The sequence below is a fragment of the Gymnodraco acuticeps genome, unplaced genomic scaffold (genome assembly GCF_902827175.1).
Source record: "Gymnodraco acuticeps unplaced genomic scaffold, fGymAcu1.1, whole genome shotgun sequence".
Lineage (NCBI taxonomy): Eukaryota > Metazoa > Chordata > Actinopteri > Perciformes > Bathydraconidae > Gymnodraco > Gymnodraco acuticeps.
Window position 1 is genome coordinate 136,447 of NW_022990943.1, and position 19,721 is coordinate 156,167.

A 19,721-nucleotide genomic window follows, 5' to 3' on the forward strand; every position below is an offset into this window, starting at 1 on the left:
TCTGTTTCCGGTTATTTTTATTTTGAAATTCAGTTCCTGACGGACGCCAAAAAAGCCAGAGATTATGGAATTAAACCAATAAATAAAAGCAAGGATAATTGTGTGTTATTGGTGAGTAAATAACAGTGTGTTATTTTGAAAAGAATAACAAATTAGAAGGAAAAAAAGATTTAAAAAATACAGATTTCAGCATCCTGAGGCTCTGAGCCCCATTTATTTTCCTCACAGACGGCAACAAAAGTCAGAAATTATACGATTTAAAATAAAAGCAATAACTGTGGCTTGATATTGAGTAAGAACATGTTTTTATGAACCACACAGCTTCCGGTCTCCCACGACCCGACCGGAGAAAAAGACGTGCTGCAGGCAGTAGAAATACATTGCTTTTAAAATCGTGCTGTGCAACACGAAAAAAAGGGGCAAATCGTGTTGGTGAACACGAATCAATATATTAAAAATCGTGTTGGTGAACACGAAATGCCGTGAGACTGGGTTGGGTATTTATGCTGGTCTACCAGCAGTCTTGCTGGCGAAACTGAAACAGACACAGACAGACAGAGAGAGCGGGCGGGACACGGGGGATCGGCGAGACAGCAGTGGTTGAAACAAAGCGGTATAAAACATGGTTTTGACTGGCGCTAACGGTCGGGGAGTGAAGATCAGTTGAACGTTTCTGTGACTCCGCCCAGCGGCTGCTCTTCTGAGAGGAACCGCTCTGACAGCTCTGTCTGGAAACGTGCTAAAAGTCCTTCTGGATGTAAGCAAGACTACACAATTTCACCCAGTCTGAGAGTAAAAGCTTTCTCGAAGGTTCATTTTGCTTTCTTACAACGTTACGTTAATGTTAACTTAAAGGGGACCTATCATGCAAAATGCACTTTTTGTATGTCTTGTATACATGAATATGTGTCCCCGGTGTGTCAGGGAACTCACCAAGTGTCAGAAAACACAACCCTCTCTCTTTTCCTCCATACCCAAATCTCTAAAAACGGGGCTGCAACGGATCTGATACAGACTGATAGAGATTTGAAATTGTTCTGACTTCAGAGACAGGGTGCTCCGCCTATATGGGCAACTCTCCACCTATCAGGGGAAGGAGAGGTTGCCGTGGCATGGTAACAGCATGGGGGCGTGGTCAGCTGGAGGACATTTGCCACAGAATCTGCCCTTGCAAAAACAGGGCTGGAAAAGAGCAAATAGAGCGAAATGAGGCATGGCTAAAATGCATGATCTGTTTGGTATTTTTGAAAATAAAATAAAACATGTTTTATATAGGTATGGCCCTACAATATATTATTCAAATATAGCATGATAGGTCCACTTCAACCTTAAGTTTGCTAGGAGTCTATTGTTACTTCCCTTAACAAGAGCTAGCTGTCTTAGCAGTTAGCAGCTAACGTTTTCTGCAGTTTGTTTTTCCCCTGAAAAACGTGATGTAGTTATTTAAGGGTAAGTTAACTTAACGTTATCTTACAAGTTGAGAGTTACGTTTTGTTTTTGTTTAAAATCGTCAATGTAATGCACATTAGAGGTTTTGTGTTGAACATGAAGTTAGTTAACTGTATCTCACTCTACCAAAGGTTAGCATGTTAAGCTGTACTCTCTGTCCCGCCCTGGTCTGATTTTCAAGACCCGACGTACAATACCGAACCCGCTCCGCCACCCGCACATATTGCCAATTAGTTCCGCAAACCGACCCGACCCGTCGGCACAAGATCCGCCAACCGACTCGAACCCGCATATCCAGCAGTGAAAACGTGCAATTATTAACACACGCAGTTGCATATTTGGCTCAAAAAGCGTTGGATGTTGGTTATTTTCTCCATCTAGGACAGGGGTCGGCAACAGGCGGACCGCGGTCCGGATCCGGACCCAGACACCGACCTATACGGACCCGGACCTATAATCAATACATTAATAGGGGATTTCAATTTTGACGGGGCGATTCTATTTTAACCGCTGCCGACAGGGGGCGAAAGAGACGAGTGAGCGATACAGGGAGAGAAACACAGAAGAAGAGATGAGAGCGCGGCAGAGAGAAGCGGAGAGGAAAGTGAGTGAAGAGATTAGCGATACAGGGAGAGAAGCGGAGAGGAAAGTGAACAGGCGTGTTAGCGGCAGACAGGGAGAGACAAATAATTACACATGACGCTCTCCAAGAAGAGGAACGTGGACAGTGAGAACAGAGCTTTTACCCCTGAGTGGACTCATTCATGTTCATCCTGCCCACTGGGAGCCAGTGTGTCTCATTTGTTCAGAGACCGTGGCGCTCATTAAAAGTGCCAAAACGCCATGAGACAAAACACAAAGTGTTTGACCAAACATTCCCTCTCAAGTCAGAACTGAGGTCACAACAAATAAGCAGTCTCAGAGCCCAATATGATCAGTCCACCAGGATCAAAATTAAAACTAAATATGGTTCCATGGCAGGCTAACAGAGGCTAACCAATGAGCACCTGCATGTGTGTATGAGAATGGCCCTGACACCATTTCAGCCCAGATTTAAACTCCAGGCAGGACAAGCTCCAGCTCAATTCTCACACTGAACAAAACAAAGTGAGTGAGGGTCTGCAATATAAGAGGGAAAGAAAGAGAAACTTTAAAACTGTTCAATTGTTATGATGTAAAGACTGATATTGTTCTATAATCGTCTGAAACTGTTAAGTCATGATGTGAAACAGTTAAAGAAAAATGGAAACTCAAGCTGCTGCTACACTTTATTTTATTTATCTAAAATTAAGCACTTTTAAGATGCACATATTTTCAAAAGCTATTTTATTTATTTTCTCTATTTTATTTTTAAATGCAGCCCGAGAGGAACATTACACATATCCACAGTATTTACTGTATATCTGTAGAGTTCAATGTTAATTGACAATAAATATTGTTGTTTTTGAATTGTACTTTCTTTATTTGATTGGCAGTCAGTTGTTGATTACATGCAGACGTTGATAAAGCTACAGCTACTTCAATATATATCACACTAATTCATAAAGCAAGTTAGACATTTTGATGTTCCGGACCTTTGCATGGGGACATTTTCTCTAACTGGACCTCGTTGAATTTTAGTTGAATACCCCTGATCTAGGATGTCACCGACCAAAAGCCTCCCAGACGTTGGATTTCACTCTTGAGGAAGTGTTATTGACAATGCTGTATTCTCCGAGCTCCGCCTTCACCTCAGCCATTTCGAATATGGCGCGCTCAGCACTGGCAGCCGATTGATGCGGTGCAGAGTTTATGATTATGCGCAGTCTCGCGGGGGAGAGGTCTGAGGATTTAAACATTAAACTAAATTATTATTATTTTAATATATTTATTATGCAACACCCGCGACCCGACCCGCATCATCTTTGTTTTACCCAGAACCGAACCGGGAAAAAAACGAATCACTTTTCTTGCAGGACTCTAATACAAAGAGGGTGCTTCATTGTAAACTTTTCTCTCAAATGTGTGTTAATCTACCTGAAATTGTAGGGATAGTTTTTTTCTACTCAATGATACAGACCATTGTTGAGGAGATGCAAAACACACTGTAAATGAGTTGGGTCCGACATATACTTTGAGTAATGTTACTTTGCAGCTAAAAAACGAAACATTATCAGATGAGGACATCACCAAAGTGTGTGAGTCTGTCAGGGGATTTGATCTGTTCTCTGCATGTTGTACAGGGCCTATGTACACACTGCTCTGGTATTAATTGAAAATATAATTGTAAAATGTAAGTCTCCCGCTCTTGTCATCGTTCAGAACAGCGTTTCCGCCAGGGGGGCATCTTGCTGTCATTTGACTCTCGATCTTCTCTCGAATTATGAATTTTTTTGGACAAAAAACCCCCGCTCTCGGGGTGGACGCCCTCTCAGCCCTGGTCTGGCGGAAACACTGGTTCAGACTTTGCATTTGAACTCCTATGACTGGTTGCGGACTTGAAGGGAACAACTTCCTGGCCTTCCTGACATCCAGGAAAGAGGTGAGATTCTAATCCATTTCAATGCCAAAAGCAAGTTATTGTTTGTCCTCCTGTGTTGTCTTATTTCCTTATCTTTCTTTCAGGTGTAACATCTACTAATGGTTGTATGACATAGACCTCCTCCTCTTTGCTGTCCTACTAGTCAACCTTTCTGATCAGAGCCTTTCCTACATAGTGGTAAGTTGTTTTTTGATGAAACTCTCCAATTGGCTGGGCAAAAGTTTGTTGTTGTTTTGTGTCAGTTTTACGTCGCCATTTCCATTCACATTTTTCATCATTGTTCCCCAATATTTATCATCATTAAATTAATATCCATATATTTTATACTATACTTGCACTGCTTACCGTTTTCATACTTTATATATCTTAGCATATTCATACACACTGTTCATACTGCTCACAGGCTGCTGTGTATATCTAGTGTATTCATACTCCTCACTGTTTATTCATCATTCAATTCATTCTATATTTTATTCTGTAGATTGTGTACATTACTTTTCACTTTACTGCTTGTTGCACCTGGTTAGAAGCTAAACTGCATTTTGTTGTCTCAGTACCTGTAATATGTGCAATAACAATAAAGTTGAATCTAATCTTGAGCAGGAACAAATGTATTTACTTAGTACATATCTGACATTAACGATTAAACACATGTGTGCATTCTTTATAAATGCAAACCGAGTCAAGCCGACTCCGGAGGTGGCGCTATGCACCTTCAAGCTGTTTGCAATCCGCCAAAAAACCAAGAGAAGAAGAAGAAGAAGACGACGAAGCCGACTCCGAGCTGTCCGACTTCAGGCAAGCTTTTTGAGACCTCCCCCGGCTGCGATCGGCTATTCTCGTCTACTTTCGAGGCGAGCCGCAACGCGTCTCAAACAAGCCTACTGCGCCGCCTCGCTCTCAAGTCTGCGGGCGTCTTTGTCCCGAGAGATTTCAACGTCTCATGTAGGCGAGCCTCCAGAGCAAGTCGGACAAAATGACTAACCATCATGCAACGCACTAGCAAGACGTTGATCGCAACTGCGCAGGTCTGCTCAGGTCTCGCTTGCCTCAAACAAGCCTATTACAAAATAGAGAGGCGAAGTCCCTCCTCTATGGAAGCAAACAAGAGACAGAAGTATTTGAATTTTATTAGACACCGAATTTATAGCATTGAAAATAATTACTTTGAAAATCATGAATCTGAATTTTTTTTGCTCCGAATTTATCTATGTGAAATAAAAATGTAAAAATTCAAGTTAAAAAAATTCGACGTCAAATATTTCGGTGTTTAAAATTCGATGTAAAAAAATTCGGTGTGTAAAATTCGACGTCAAAAATTGCGATGCAGCCTCATCCGGGCTACTCAGACAGGATAAGCAATCGAGCCCTAATGCAATCAAACCGACTTCTGGCCTATCAGAGCCAAGCGGCAAACCCCGGGACAGTGCGGTGAAGCCCAATGCTGCAAACTGTAGGCGATGGATGCAGATGGGAGCAATTCCCGTAGACTCTTTGTTAAAATGTCCAACTTAACATCAGAAAATGAACATGTTTCTAGCCTGGATCTACAAAAACATATTCTGTATATAGTTAGATTCCCCCTTCATGACAACGGGGCTGCTGCTCCTAGCTCCTCTCTGCTAGCTCCGTGATGCTACAGCGGCTCAGCTCATGAGGAGAACACTACTTGAACTCGGCCGTGTTTGTTGTGTTGGTTCCTGGTGGACTATTCGTCCTGCAAATATAGGATTTATCTGCCGTTGAAACAGACCGTCCATGAATGCAGTTTCTTCGGTAAGTCAACACTGCGTACTTTATGTTATGTTACTGGTGTTTTTATTAAGCTAACGTTAATGCATGTTTAGAGTTGGGTTAGCATTTGAGCAATCGTAGCTCCATCTGTGCTAACGATGCTATGCGTAGCATCCAAGAGTGTAAAACATTAAGTGGGATGCTACTGTATACCAAAAGGCTTCTGTGCGAGGTTGCTAAAATAAGGTCATCTTTGTACGTTAGATAGTTAGTTTGCTATTTAGGTTACTGTATGCATTGTTAAGGTTCATTTAAATTCGCTATGCTCTACTATAGCATAAAATAGACTAGCTAACGTCAACGTATTGTTGAAGAGAGGCTTAGTGTATATTAAATCAACCTCACAATGAAATGTGTGTATCTTTAAAATATGAACGTCACATTTCAAGATAATAACGCTCCCTTAGATATTGTAATATGGTTTGTTGAACTGGAGTTATTTATTGCAGCTAACCGCCTATCCGACGAACGACCCAAACATTGTTGTTTTTAATATTATTACCAATGCCTCTTTTAATTGTATTATCATCACACTTGAGAAACAGCCTTATCGTGGCTGTACAACGGAACATGTAACTTAATTCCTGCATTTAAGGACGATGAATAGCGTAGTCAATGCTTTAGTGACAAGGAAATTATTTGTTTAAATATGATATATGACGTTATCTGTGACTTCAGTGGAAATGAAGCTTATCCATTGCATTGCATTTGTTCAATAGGTTTGTGTCTAACCCTTACGTGTGTGATACATATGAATATGGCATATGAAAACAAATTTGACTGACTCATGAAAACCTCATCCAAAGTAACAGTAAAATAAAAAGGACCTACACAATAATACTCAATCAAACTGATACAGTATAAGGACTGTGATATCCAGCCATTTCTTAAGTATGACAATAAGATTATGACCTGTTTTTAAAAGAAGATAAAAAGTAGTTTGCATGGAAAGAAGTCTGTAACCCATGCATGTAACTTTACATCTGTTTGTTCAAAGTCTCCTTAAGGTGATCCAGACAGGCTGGACCAGAGGAGGAGAGACAGATCTGGAGTCCTAACAGCAGAGAACTTCAGCACGGATTCCAAGGTACACCCTTTTCATGCTTTACAAAGAATGCATAAAGTAATGACTCCAATACACTGATAGACATGCCATTAAACATGACTGAATACTAGATCACCTACACATCAGTGATGTTGAGTGTACTTTCTTAGCAAAAGGTTACATTTACATTTTACCAAGCAACATCACATAGTGAGAGCTGCGACCCTTTGTCTTTCAGTGAGACAACCGGACAGAGCAAGCTTCTACAGTTGCACTAAGTTTTGATAACAGTTAAATATTATTTTAATAATACATTTATTTCAATGTTGATGAATTTAGAACGGTTTATTCATAACCTGATTATCTTTGTAGTACACTGTTGGATTTAAAAAACACATTCAAATAAAAATCATTATATTTATGAACAAACAAACACACCTCTTTCTTAAATAACACACTTGCTCTGCAATAATATGTTTTTTGATATTTCTGTTAGGAAAGGACACGCCTGAGAGACAGGACTGCTTCACCATGTTCTCTTTCTCTGAGGGTCCAGAAGAACATCCAAGAGGGAAAGGAGAAGCTGATGTGATGAGATTTAAGAGCAGTACAGGACACTAAGAGACACTTATATTGTAACACAAAGACCTGCACACTGAATAGTTTTGTAGTCTAACAAGAACTTCATTTGTGTTGTTTTGTGTTTTACGTTGCACAGAGACAGTGTGATTGTCAGGCCTATAAAGTTTGGCAAAAAAAAAGTCAGCTGATCAAATGCATTTGCACTTTGAGCTTCACAATACTTGTGCCTTGTACCGCAGAGTTTGGAACGTCATAAATAAATGGTACCAATCTTCAGTCAGATGTGAATGTGTAATTTAACATTTTCAGTAAGGATAACGGACAAAAGGAGTGCAAATACAATTTATTGAAATGTGAACTAAAAGTTATCAAGCATGAACCATCACCATTTAAAAAAAAAAAAAAAAAAAAACGAAATAATATACATAAGTTACACTAAATGTTAATCTGTTAATTGACAGGCTAGGCCTGTGCAGGTGGTAACAGCTATGCCCAGCATGGGCTAAGTTCTGTAGGTGCAGCTGGTGTAAGTCCTCCTCCATCAGGCCTGCAGGGTCTTTCCCTGCGAGGAGGACTCCTCGCAGGTTAAGACCCTCAGCCCTCTCCGGCCAAACCAACAATCATAAAGCTGAGGTCTCCCCCAAAGTCTCTAATCATCCATCCTGTGAATATGAGAGGGGAACAAATAGTGTAATAGATGCTTTGGACAATAAGAAATATAAAGTTAACTGTTGAGTTGCTCAGTTTTTTAGATTGACAGGGTTTAATAACACAAACAAAAGGAGAGAAATAAAGATTGGTCTTTCAATACATTGTGTTGATTTTGTCTTTTGAATTGTTTGTCTGACGTCAAGTAGCTAGAACTGTTACTTATAGTTTGAATGATACAGTCTGGTTATAATGTGTGGAGGAGGCATCACAGGTAAGAGCACCATTTGTTGGGTTCCATCCACAACACATTGATGTGTCTGTATTTATTTATCTACTATTTCTTGAATCATTACTGTCAGTCCAAAACAAGAGATTTTGTTTTGGTAACATTTAAAAAAAAAAAACATTATCTCTTTTCCACTACACTATCTTGAATACTTTAGTTTTTACGTCACTACATTTATCTAACAGCTTTAACATTGTAACGGTGTCACTTCGGACTCTGGGTAATTATGACAGCATGTCCTACTCAGAGCCCTAGAGTCTCTCGGGCTCTGGTCCTACTAGTTTGAGACTTTGAACAAACCAGACCTTCATCTATTAATGTAGAAAATAGTCGGCACATTACACCATTATGAAAGTAATAATTAGTTAGCTCATTGTTCAAATGAGCTCCAACTACAACAGTTAAGTCAACTCGTGCATCGGTAATAACAATAAATCAAATGATATAATATAATAGAATAACTTGTGTCTACTTTAAATACTCTAACAACACTTGTTGCTAATTATACTAGCATACTTTTACTAAAGTAACATTAACATGTTTAAATGCAGGGCTTTTGTAAGAGAGTATTTCGTATAGTGTAGCATGGTCTACTTGACTTATCTAACCGAAGTGATCGTTACGTTACTTTGCAAACCGTCCCCCCCCCCACACACACACACACAAAAGGACACGGTAACGTTGTGATTCACTTCAATTAATGATAACTACGGAGCTTGCTAACAGCAAGGCACAAGGCTACTTCACTCATTTAGCTAATGTAAGATACAAATGCTGTCGAGCCCTCACTGCTTGTAAGATAAAGAGCACAAACTGACTACTTACCCGAGCGGCGAGCCCCGCTGTTCTCCGTCATTTTTCTCCCGGGTTGTTGTGATCACATGACTGACAAAGCCGTGCTCTGATAGGCCAAGTCAGTTTGATTGCATTAGGGCTCGATTGCTTATCCTGTCTGAGTAGCCCGGATGATGCTGCATCGCAATTTTTGACATCGAATTTTATACACCGAATTTTTTGACATCGAATTTTTTGACGTCGAATTTTTGGGATCTGAATTTGAACATTCGAATTTTTTTCACTTGAATTTTTACATTTTTATTTCACATAGGTAAATTTCGGAGCAAAAACATTCAGATACATGATTTTCAAAGTAATTATTTTCAATGCTATAAATTCGGTGTCTAATACAATTCGAATACTTCTGTCTCTTGTTTGCTTCCATACTCCCCTTCCGGTGGGACGCATGGGACCTTATTTCGGAAAAAGTTTGTATTGAAGTCAATGGAGAGAGAAAGATTATCTTTCGATCCCGTTTGAATTGTGCCACGAATTACACATATGATATCTGTCAATCTTAAAAAATAATTTCCATGTCAAAAAAGTCACAGTTTGTCATAAAACTGTTGAAATATAAGACTATGAAAAATACGCAACTAGAAAGACTACAAATCCCAGAATCCCGGTCCCGCATGCTGGCTCTTACGGAACCGACTAACCCCCCTTTTGTGTATGTACAGCACGTGCCCAGACTTGTAGTGATGTTACTTTTTGCCTCATTCGGAAAGAAAGAAGTGAAATGTGCCAACGTGACGGCCGTCTCGGTGTGTGGTGCGAGACCAGAGTTGTAGTTCATTGAGTGGTTTCACACAAAAAAAGTGTTACTTCACAGTTTTATGACACATTTTGTTTTTTTTTACTTGTAAAATTATCTTTTAAATTGACAAACATCATATGTGTAATTCGTGGCACAATTCAAACGGGATCAAAAGATAATCTTTCTCTCTCCATTGACTTCAATGTATAACTTTTCCGAAATAAGGTCCCATGGAGGTCCCCCGGAAGGGGAGGGACTTCGCCTCTCTATAAGGAGTATGTGGGAGTTCCCCTCGATTCCATTGGCTCTGACGGTTAGAAAGAGATGTCAATCAGCAAAATTGAGCAAGTGGGGGCCAGAGATAGGTCAAATCCACCCAAATAGCCCCAGAAGTGTTTTTTATGTGCTAAATCTCTCTAAAAAGGTCAAATTTCACTTGTTTTGCATCAATCTTGATACAGGGTACTTATTATATGTTGTAGTTTGGATTCCTAAAGCTTTTAGTCTACCATCCCATCAGGTGTAACCTTGCTTTGAGAAAAAAGATTATTAATTTAACCCTTTTAGAAGGGAAAATATGGTCATTTGTTCTGGGAATGTCATTTTCGAGCCTGAGACCTGAAAAACAGGCTCGGGGCTTAACATGTTGAAGCACTTATTTTAACTGATATTATACACATTAATTATACTCTTATGTATGTAGATAGTATAAGAAATGTGCAGAATTTGACAGTTTAATGGTGGAGGTATACACACATATTGATAGATGTCTTGTAATGCACTGTTGAGGAACCTGTGACCCAAGTTTTTCATTCATTGCATAACTACACTGTAGTTGTGTATATGATATGTCAATAAACCTTTGAAAACCTTGAAATCTTGAAAGGGATGTGCAAAATAGCAATTATATACAGTTTTTAATTAACTATTAGTAGAGAATAACGAGTAATGAATATACTTTATAGAGATCTGCAGATAAATGTTTAGTCTTCTCAAGCACCAACTATCAAATATCTCTCCTGATTGTTGGCACTTGACAATCACCTTCCCTGAATTTTACCCAGGTGTAACTAAAGTCTGATTTAAGGGTTGTTTATATTTCACATAATTAATCAGAATCTGCAAAGTAACTCAAATAAATGTAGTGGAGTAAAAATACCAGGTTAACCTCTGAATTGTAGTGGAGTAGAATTACAAAGTAACAATGAGCTGTCATGTGGGTATATTAATGCTGCCCATTATGGATACAAGCAATTTTCATTTAGTACTTACATGTTTTAAATTTGTTCACACCAATTTGTTTCCTATCGCCTAAACCTCCAGGGCTGTACACAGTTTAATACTGTCAACTTCTAATTTTGGAGAAAACAAAAACGTCTTTTAAAACTACAATTCCCAGTGGAGACGTGCCATAGAGAACATGTTGCGAAACACAATAGCCAGCATTTCTCCGGGGGCGTTCGAGACCAGTTTTGAATAGTCTGCCGTGGTTTCGTCCATTTCAAAGAGCTTGGCGCTCGGCGTAACCTTGGCGCACTGCCACTCCAACATCCAATCCCAGAGCTTGAAGATTAATCACGGGTTTTGTCAACGGGACTTTAGTCCCAAACGATAGCTGGGGATTATGGGTAGTGTAGTGTCTTCGGCCATCCTAAACTGCATTTTTTTTCGGATATCATATCGCATTAACAACACCACATCTGGCGTCACAGAGATCTTCTGTTACTGTCCTTTCTTCTTAGAGGAAGTACAGAAACACGTAACTCTGGCGTTGTTTTAATGTTTGAGGTGCAATAAACGACACAGCAGCTTTTTGGCATGTTAAAAACTATTATTTTCTGACTCACTCATGAGAGTAACAGCTGGCGAAATTACAGCCTCGCCTACTGATTTCAAATGTGTGCTCTAAAATGATATTTATAAATGACTATTATCATTATTATAAGCAAGACAATAAATGGCAAAGATATGTAGAAAATAAACGTATTTAAGATACGTTCATAACAAACGTAACGTGGGAGAAAATAAGTTTCTAGCTAAACGTAATTGAGAATGCAGTTTAGTTCTGTGGGAACGTAATTTTTAGGAGACAGGGTTGCCATAATACATTCTGACAAAAAATTCAAATTATTATGAATACAAATGAAATAAAAGAAGCCTCCCGTGAGGCTACAAGCTATAAAGTAGATTTTAAAAACGTTTTATAGAATAAAAAGCTCACTGCAGGACGTTGTAGAAATGCATGTGAGCACCACGACAAAGGAGCCACGACAAAGGAGCCTCATTCACTTTACATTGGCGTTGTTTGCGTGGTGCAGACACGTAAATGTAGCAAAGTTCGTGACTCCACCACGCAATGCGGTGTTAAGGAGTCGTGGTGGAGTCACGCATTCTGGTGAGATCAGGTTGGCTCAACACAATTTACTAAACTCAGAGAAATGTTTCAGTACTTTGTGTGTATTTTCCCCAAAATTACTAGCAAACTACACAGTTGTTTCCTGAACGCTTCCACGGGCATTTTAATGAAATAATATATTTTTTTAATGTCTCATTTTATGAATATTTGCCAGAGTAAGCTTTTACAACATCATAGGAATTGGTACCCCTTTTCCACGGGGCAGTTGGGCGGCCAGTTTGGAACAGGAGCCCAATGAAGAACCAGTTGTTGTTTGTGTTTCCGCTGCAACTGTGCTTGCTTTCTGCCCTGACAACTGGTTGTTGATCTAGCTTTGAAAAATGTAATAGCAGCATAGGCACCCCTCCAACATAGTCCGCCATTTTTCTCATCGTAATGGATATTCACACTAGTATTGCAATGATGTAAACGTGTTTTCATGACGTGGCTCCTTTTGGACTCTGGTGGAAAAGCAAACTGGTTCTTAAGTGGGTCGCAAGCAGAGATGGGGTCGTTACTCAAAAAAAGTAATATATTACATATTAATAAAAAAAAAAAGCAATATATAACACGTTACTTTACTGGCAGGGCCGCCCCTCCCTACAGGCAGATCACGCAGACTGCGGAGGGTGCTTCATTTTGCGGAGGGAGCCTCATCTGGGGCCGTTTGCGATTTATAAAATACTAACTTGACGGGAAAATGTACGGTCCTCCACGCAAACTCTAACCCATGCTTACACACTAAGCGCAAAAAGGAAGAATGGAGAGAAATATGTGGAAATAATACCATAAATAAAATGTTACCTCTCATTTATCATATATGAAGAATTCATTTTCACAAAAAGCCAATCTTAAAATGATTAAACAAACGCCTGTTTGAGACTCCTCAGTGCACACAAAAACATAACTTGGAGAAATACATAAATACGGATATGTTATTTAAAACCACCTCGAATATGTTGTCTTAATGTTATGAAATGTTTTCTCATAAATGATGCGGTAAGCAGAAGGACAGAATTACGTCTAAACTGACGCCGTGTTGCATTTCTATAGGTTGTAGATACGAGCATGGTTTTATATACTCATGTTTAATCGTGTTTTATGCCGTTTGCCAAGACTTGATAACTCGCTCGTAAAACACAGGAGGTATGGAAGCTAAGAACACCATATGTGGTCAATTGTACAGCTGATATAACACAACACATTAGTTGTATTTCCTTTAACTGGTAGATTATGGATATATAGTTGCTGATCGAAAGCTGGAACACAAACCACCAAATACAAAAACATAATTCAGATCCAGTCGTCATGACTCCACTCCGGAGGGATTCCCCGATCATTTCTTACAGTTTCTCATCAAGGGGGGGTCTCCTGTCCCCGGTACAAACACACTGCCTGAGGAAGGCTATGTGTATTGTTTTTGTCATTAACCTTTTTCGGACCACTTATTTATTTATTTTGGTGACGATCCGACGTCCATGCTGCTACTCTGGTTCAAACTGCATCCACCAAACAATATGATTTATCTCCACCTCCCCAAAATAACCTAAATCTGACACGGTGTGAGATGTCTTTTTTAGCTGTTCTGTCGTCATTTCCTGCGATCTTCTTCATAAAGTCAGTCAAAATGAATGAATGAATGGGCGTTTCTTTGACTATTTATAGGCAAATATGGGCGTTACGTGAAGCCCGAAAAAGGTGGGCCGCATTTCGAGTTGATTGTGATTTATAACGGGAAACAGGTGTAGGAAGTGCCGTACGCACTTCCCTCGCTGGTGCGCAATGTTTGGTGAATCGGAAAATGTCGGAACATTTCTGTACCTATTTTTTTGCTTTTTACTACGTAAGCAACCTTCCCACGTGAATCATATGCAAGGCGTTATAAATGAGGCCCCTGAAGCGCAAATACGGCGCAACTTACTCGTTACTTTACTCGACATCCTCACTCTGGATTCGAAGGTCCTCCTTAGCTATTAGCTTCACGTTAGCATGTTGCAGGTGCTTGTTAAGGTTTGACGTTGTGTTTGCAGCAGTGGATAAAAGCTTCTGGCCTGAACACACTTTGCACCTCACCGTTACATTCCTGTCCTTTCTTCGGACGAACTCAAAATAATGGGCATACCTCCACCCAGGGCCGGACTGGGACAATACGTCAGGCCGGGAATTATACACCCAGCCAGGCCACTACCAGTTTTCTTTTGTGCCATTTTCCTGGATTTATTTGTCAATATTTACAGCGTTGCTGCCCATAGTGATAGCCCTAAACTTTAAATCTACTACCCCAGAATAAACATATGGACATGGGTTACTATTTCAATTTTTTTTGCAAATCTATTTAGGAACCTATCCATGTGAACATATTTTAAGTGGAGATGGACTTCAATTCCTCTAGGGGGGTCCGGGGGCATTCATTTATAGTTGTGAGTGTGTCTGTGCTCCTGAACCAGCCTCACTCGTCTCCCCCTCTCCCCCTGCTCCTCTTTGAGGCAGCAGCAAAGACTAGTTTTAGCTCTCAACAAGTTTTTAAAGTTTATCTTACCTTTTTTCACCTAGTTAATTTTTTTAAATTATTATTCATGCATATTTTACTAATCACTCCCCTTTCAAATGGAAATATGTGTTTACATAAATGGTGACCAAACCGTTTGAGACCCACTGAGATAACTCAGACTAAGTTAACTATCTAAACACTCAGAGTCCTTTACCTCACCTGAGCTGTAGTTATCAGTCTCTCAGTCTGACAGGAGAGGACTCTCCTCCACCTTGTTGACAGTCAGCTCATTATATCCATTAGCGCCGCTAGCTAGCACCAGATGCTAACAACAACAATACACGTAACCGGTGCGCGCGCTTTCTCTCTCGCACGCTCGCGCCCGCCACACATACACACCCTCCCGAGCTTGAATGAGAGACCAATCGAGGGCTTCAGTGTATGATCTGTATGAAAGTGGCCATGTCGGCAGGCCACATCATGTAGACAGCCAGTCACCTAGTTATTTAAAAAAAATTATTATTCATGCATATTTTACTAATCACTCCCCCTTCAAATGGAAATATGTGTTTACATAAATGGTGACCAAACCGTTTGAGACCCACAGAGATAACTCAGACTAAGTTAACTATCTAAACACTCAAGAGTCCTTTACCTCACCTGAGCTGTAGTTATCAGTCTCTCAGTCTGACAGGAGAGGACTCTCCTCCACCTTGTTGACAGTCAGCTCATTATATCCATTAGCGCCGCTAGCTAGCACCAGATGCTAACAACAACAAAACACGTAATCGGTGCGCGCGCTTTCTCTCTCGCACGCTCACGCCCGCCACACATACACACCCTCCCGAGCTTGAATGAGAGACCAATCGAGGGCTTTAGTGTATGATCTGTATGAAAGTGGCCATGTCGGCAGGCCACATCATGTAGACAGCCAGTCACCCTCTGTGAGGCAGAGTCTGACCCACATTTGCGCAGCGTTGCGTTCACAATACATACATAAAAAAAAAAAAATCCTCAGGCCAGCAGGTCACTTAACAGGCCAGGCCATCGGGAAACCTCCCGGTCCTCCCGATGGCCAGTCCGGGCCTGCCTCCACCCCTCGAAAGTTATCGCTGTTGACTCACGCCATGTTTATGCACTGCATGTCGCGCAAATCTTACGTAAATATAAACCTGTGGCGTAAATCCCTCTTGTCTGTCAAAGGGAGAATCTAGTCATTCTGTATGTTAGTAGGCTAACTGTAGTGTGATTACTGATTTTATAAAAGTAACGAAGTAACGTGTGTCGGGCAATGTTAGTAACTGTAGTGTGATTACTGAATTAACGCGTGTGTGATTACTGAATTAACTTTGTAACGCAGAAGCCCCAGCTGCTAGAATACTAGAACGTAGTACCATTTCAGTAGAAAGAAAAAGGGGTATCACTGACCACTTTCCCTTACAAGAACCTCAAGCCCTCCAGTTGATTGTCATAAGACATCCAAACTTCTCTTTCCAGAAGAAGTGTAAGTGAAAGGTTAGAGGGTAAACAGAGTATAAATGTGTGTGTATCTCACCCCGGACGTCTCTTTCTCCAATATACTGGTGGTTTGGTCCTGGCTGAGTCCTTTGGGCTGCCACACCGAGACACTACCAAGCAGCCGATCTAAAGGACTCAGCAATGGGGGAGTTGAACAGGATGGTGGGACAACAGGGGGAGTTAGACGAGATGAGGAGGATGGAATTGTTGGTGATAATGGATCGAGAAGAGGAGGGGGACAAGGAGTAGGATCAGAGGGTTGGGGAGAAAGGATGGGAGGAGGAGACGCCGGAGTAGGGGAGAGAGGAGGAGGAAGAGATGGGGGAGGAGGGTTGGAGGACAGGGTGGGAGGAGGTTTGGAGATAGGATGGAGAGGAGGAGGAGGAGGTTTGGAGACAGGAGGGAGAGGGGGAGGAAGGGCTGGAGGAGTTGCAGCAGGAGGACAGGAGGACTTGAGGGGAGGCGGGGGTTTGGGTCGACATGGCCGGAGCGGAAGGTTGGATGATGGCAGGGAAGGTGGAGAGAGGGGAGAAGCTGGAGGGATGGAGGCAGGGGAGGGGGTGGGTGGAGAGTCGAGTGGTCCTGTCAGAGGGCTTGTGTGGCTGTAAAGGATAAAAGGGGTAAAGGTCAGGCATAGAAACTTCATGTGGAGGATTTGTTCTTATCTTGTCTTCAGTAAGCTTCCAGAAACTTGAATCTTGTCACCAGGACTCATTCTCTCTGACTTCAGAAACATTGACAGGAGTTGAAGTTTCCCCACTACCAGGAGTCATCTTAATGAATCTGCAGTTCTCATTCATAACACTCCGTTCGATGACTCATTATGGGATGCGCCTCATCGCGGAGCAAACAGAAGCATCAATCTCATTACGCCAATCTTGATTGGCTGGTGATCTTGACGTCAGCGTCAGGGAATTCACCCCCTATAAGTAGCTTGCGCCACGACGCATGCGTCATTCAAACACCTCTTCTCGCTTCAGAGCACATCTCTATAGTAGCCAGACAAGCTTAACGGTCCACAGACTGAACCCAAATATAACCATTTTGGTCGACGGGCACTCGCCGGCTACTCCTTCTGCTTTACAGGAAGACGGTAATACTAACGCCAGTTAGTATTGAAATCGACCTCGCCGGTCTCTTTCCCCGGAAAGTAAGGTAGGTCGGATTTTTTCAAGCTAGCAACACACCTGTTGCTAGCTCGCTCCCTCACTATCGACACCACGGTAGCGAGGAAGCTTTTTCTTTTCTCTTCCCCACGGAGGAGGAAAGGATTAAAGGAGCATACTGTCACACCAGTCAGTATTCTCCGGGAATAAAAGACCCACACCGTCCTTTTCTCCGGATTAAGGACAGGGTGGTAACACCTTTTTTCTCCCAATTTACCTGTTGAGAGCGGGTCCTCTCCACGCCACGAGGCGAACAAGATGGACGCCTCTCTCCCTCACACCAGAGGAGTCAGGGACTCGGTGGCTCGACTCTGCGGCTGCGGGTTGAAGATCTCGGGCACAGACACACACCAGGTCTGCTCGTCCTGCCTCGGGCTGGAACACGCCCGAGGCGCTATCGGCAACAAGGTCCCAATCCACGGTGCCTCCTCCCTAGACTGTGACGGAATGGAGAAGCTCGGCCTGCTCCGCATACCGCCCATGGAACCGCTGGTAGCGGCTAGTGCTGCGTACCTGGACTGACATTCAGGTTCAGGTCCGGACTCAAGTCCAGAGGTTCAGGTTCAGGTCCGGACTTATAAGTCCGGACCTGAACCTGGCTTGTGTCAAGTTGTGTGAGTAACTAAAGTGAACTTATTGTGAGCTAATTATCATAATCAACTCAAATTCAAACTCGTCAGGTTTATTGCGCTCCCTTCCAACTTGTGTCTACATTTCTCTACAAAGTACAAATGTAAAAAAAAAACTTTTTGCCACTAAGTCTACAAATGACTTATGACAGCAACTACAGTGAACTACTACAAAGTTCAAACATTTATTTCATTTACCAAACTAAAGTAACCAAACAGTCCCTGAGCTGACTGAGCCTAAATCCCTAAAACGTTGCTGAAAGGTAGAGTAGACTATACGCATTACACTGTTACACACCTACTATACAGTATACACTGTAGTGACTGTACAGTCAGAGTGTACTGTACTGTCTGTACACCATGTATTTTCTACAACTCTACATGTGTACATTATACAGTACATACTACATACATAGTGATGTACATACATACTGTTAGAAATTAAAATCAATGTTGATATGGCGTAATTTTGAATTAAATACACTATTTAATTTAAATCAGTTTTATTCTGAAAAAACCGGAAGTTCACACTATTAACTTAATACTTTTATTCTGAAAAGTATTCACTTCCGGTTAGCATTAGCATGTGGCGAAATGCTACGTTTTCAAACCGTGAATCGAAGGTAAAATGACATGTGATGTTGTACACTGAGCACACTGGGATTAGCACTCATTGATTGACGCTGAATAACGTTTATCAGGGAATGTTTAAATAACCACAGACACCAGAATATACGTAAGTGCTAGTTTTTTTGTGAGTCCAAGTACCGGTTCCCGACGTTCCGGTTTTAACCGGACTTGAACCGAAACTTTTTACAAGTCCAGTACCGGTTCGGCGTACCGGTACGCAGCACTAGTAGCGGCCCACCTCCTACTGAGGATGGGCCCGTCACCAAGCAGGAACCCCACGCTGCCAGCAAAGTCGGACCGATTTCAGTCGACAATGACTGAACGGTCCTACAAAGCCGCAGCGTTGTCCGCCAGGGCCCTGAATGTGTCCTCGCTGCTAACCGCTTACCAAGCGGAGCTCTGTGAGGACCTGTCGGGTAACCCGGGGGCAGCCACTCTGGACGAGATGGCAGCGGTCACGGACATTTGTCTCCGTGTCCAACGCTGCGCCGTCCAGGCCACGGGCAAGGCAATGGGGATCATGGTGGTGCAGGAAAGAGCGAGATGGCTCAACCTCATCAACCTCCCAGACCGGGAAAAGGAGGATGTGCTGGATATGCCCATCGTTCCCGAGGGAATTTTCGGCTCCGCTCTCGCCTCCATGCAAAGGAGGTGTGAGTCGAAAAAGAAGGAGGACGAGGCACTCCACCTCTGCCTCCCTCGAAGGGTCCAGCCGCTGCCTTCGCAGCAGCAGTCCTTCGCCCAAGCTGCCTCGAACCCTGCTCGGTTTAAAACACCGAAGACGCAGAGGTCGCAGCCCGCCCCGAGTCCCCAGCCCAGGCTGGAGACGAGGGCGAGCTGGCCTAGAAAATCTCCGGTTCCGGCTGCAGCTCAGGCGCAGCCAACCCAGAATTTCGGCCAGCAGTCGAGGAAGAAGAAGCGAGCGGCGTGACAGCCCCTCCTTCTCCCCTCTGTGACAGAGCTGGAAGTC

At 42.1% G+C, this 19,721-nt stretch overlaps 1 protein-coding gene across 2 annotated transcripts in view; it reads right to left on the reverse strand.

Annotated features, from left to right (window-relative positions):
* rin3 (Ras and Rab interactor 3) overlaps positions 1-19,721 on the reverse strand; it is a 44,392-nt gene that overhangs the window by 17,257 nt on the left and 7,414 nt on the right. Inside the window, exon 2 of one of the 2 annotated variants that reach the window (XM_034234776.1) lies at positions 16,364-16,928. The exons of the other annotated variant lie outside the window; for it this stretch is intronic. Within the exon in view, the coding sequence (XP_034090667.1) occupies positions 16,364-16,928 (565 nt within the window). The remainder of the gene's footprint in view (positions 1-16,363; positions 16,929-19,721) is intronic. 2 annotated transcript variants of the gene reach the window in all.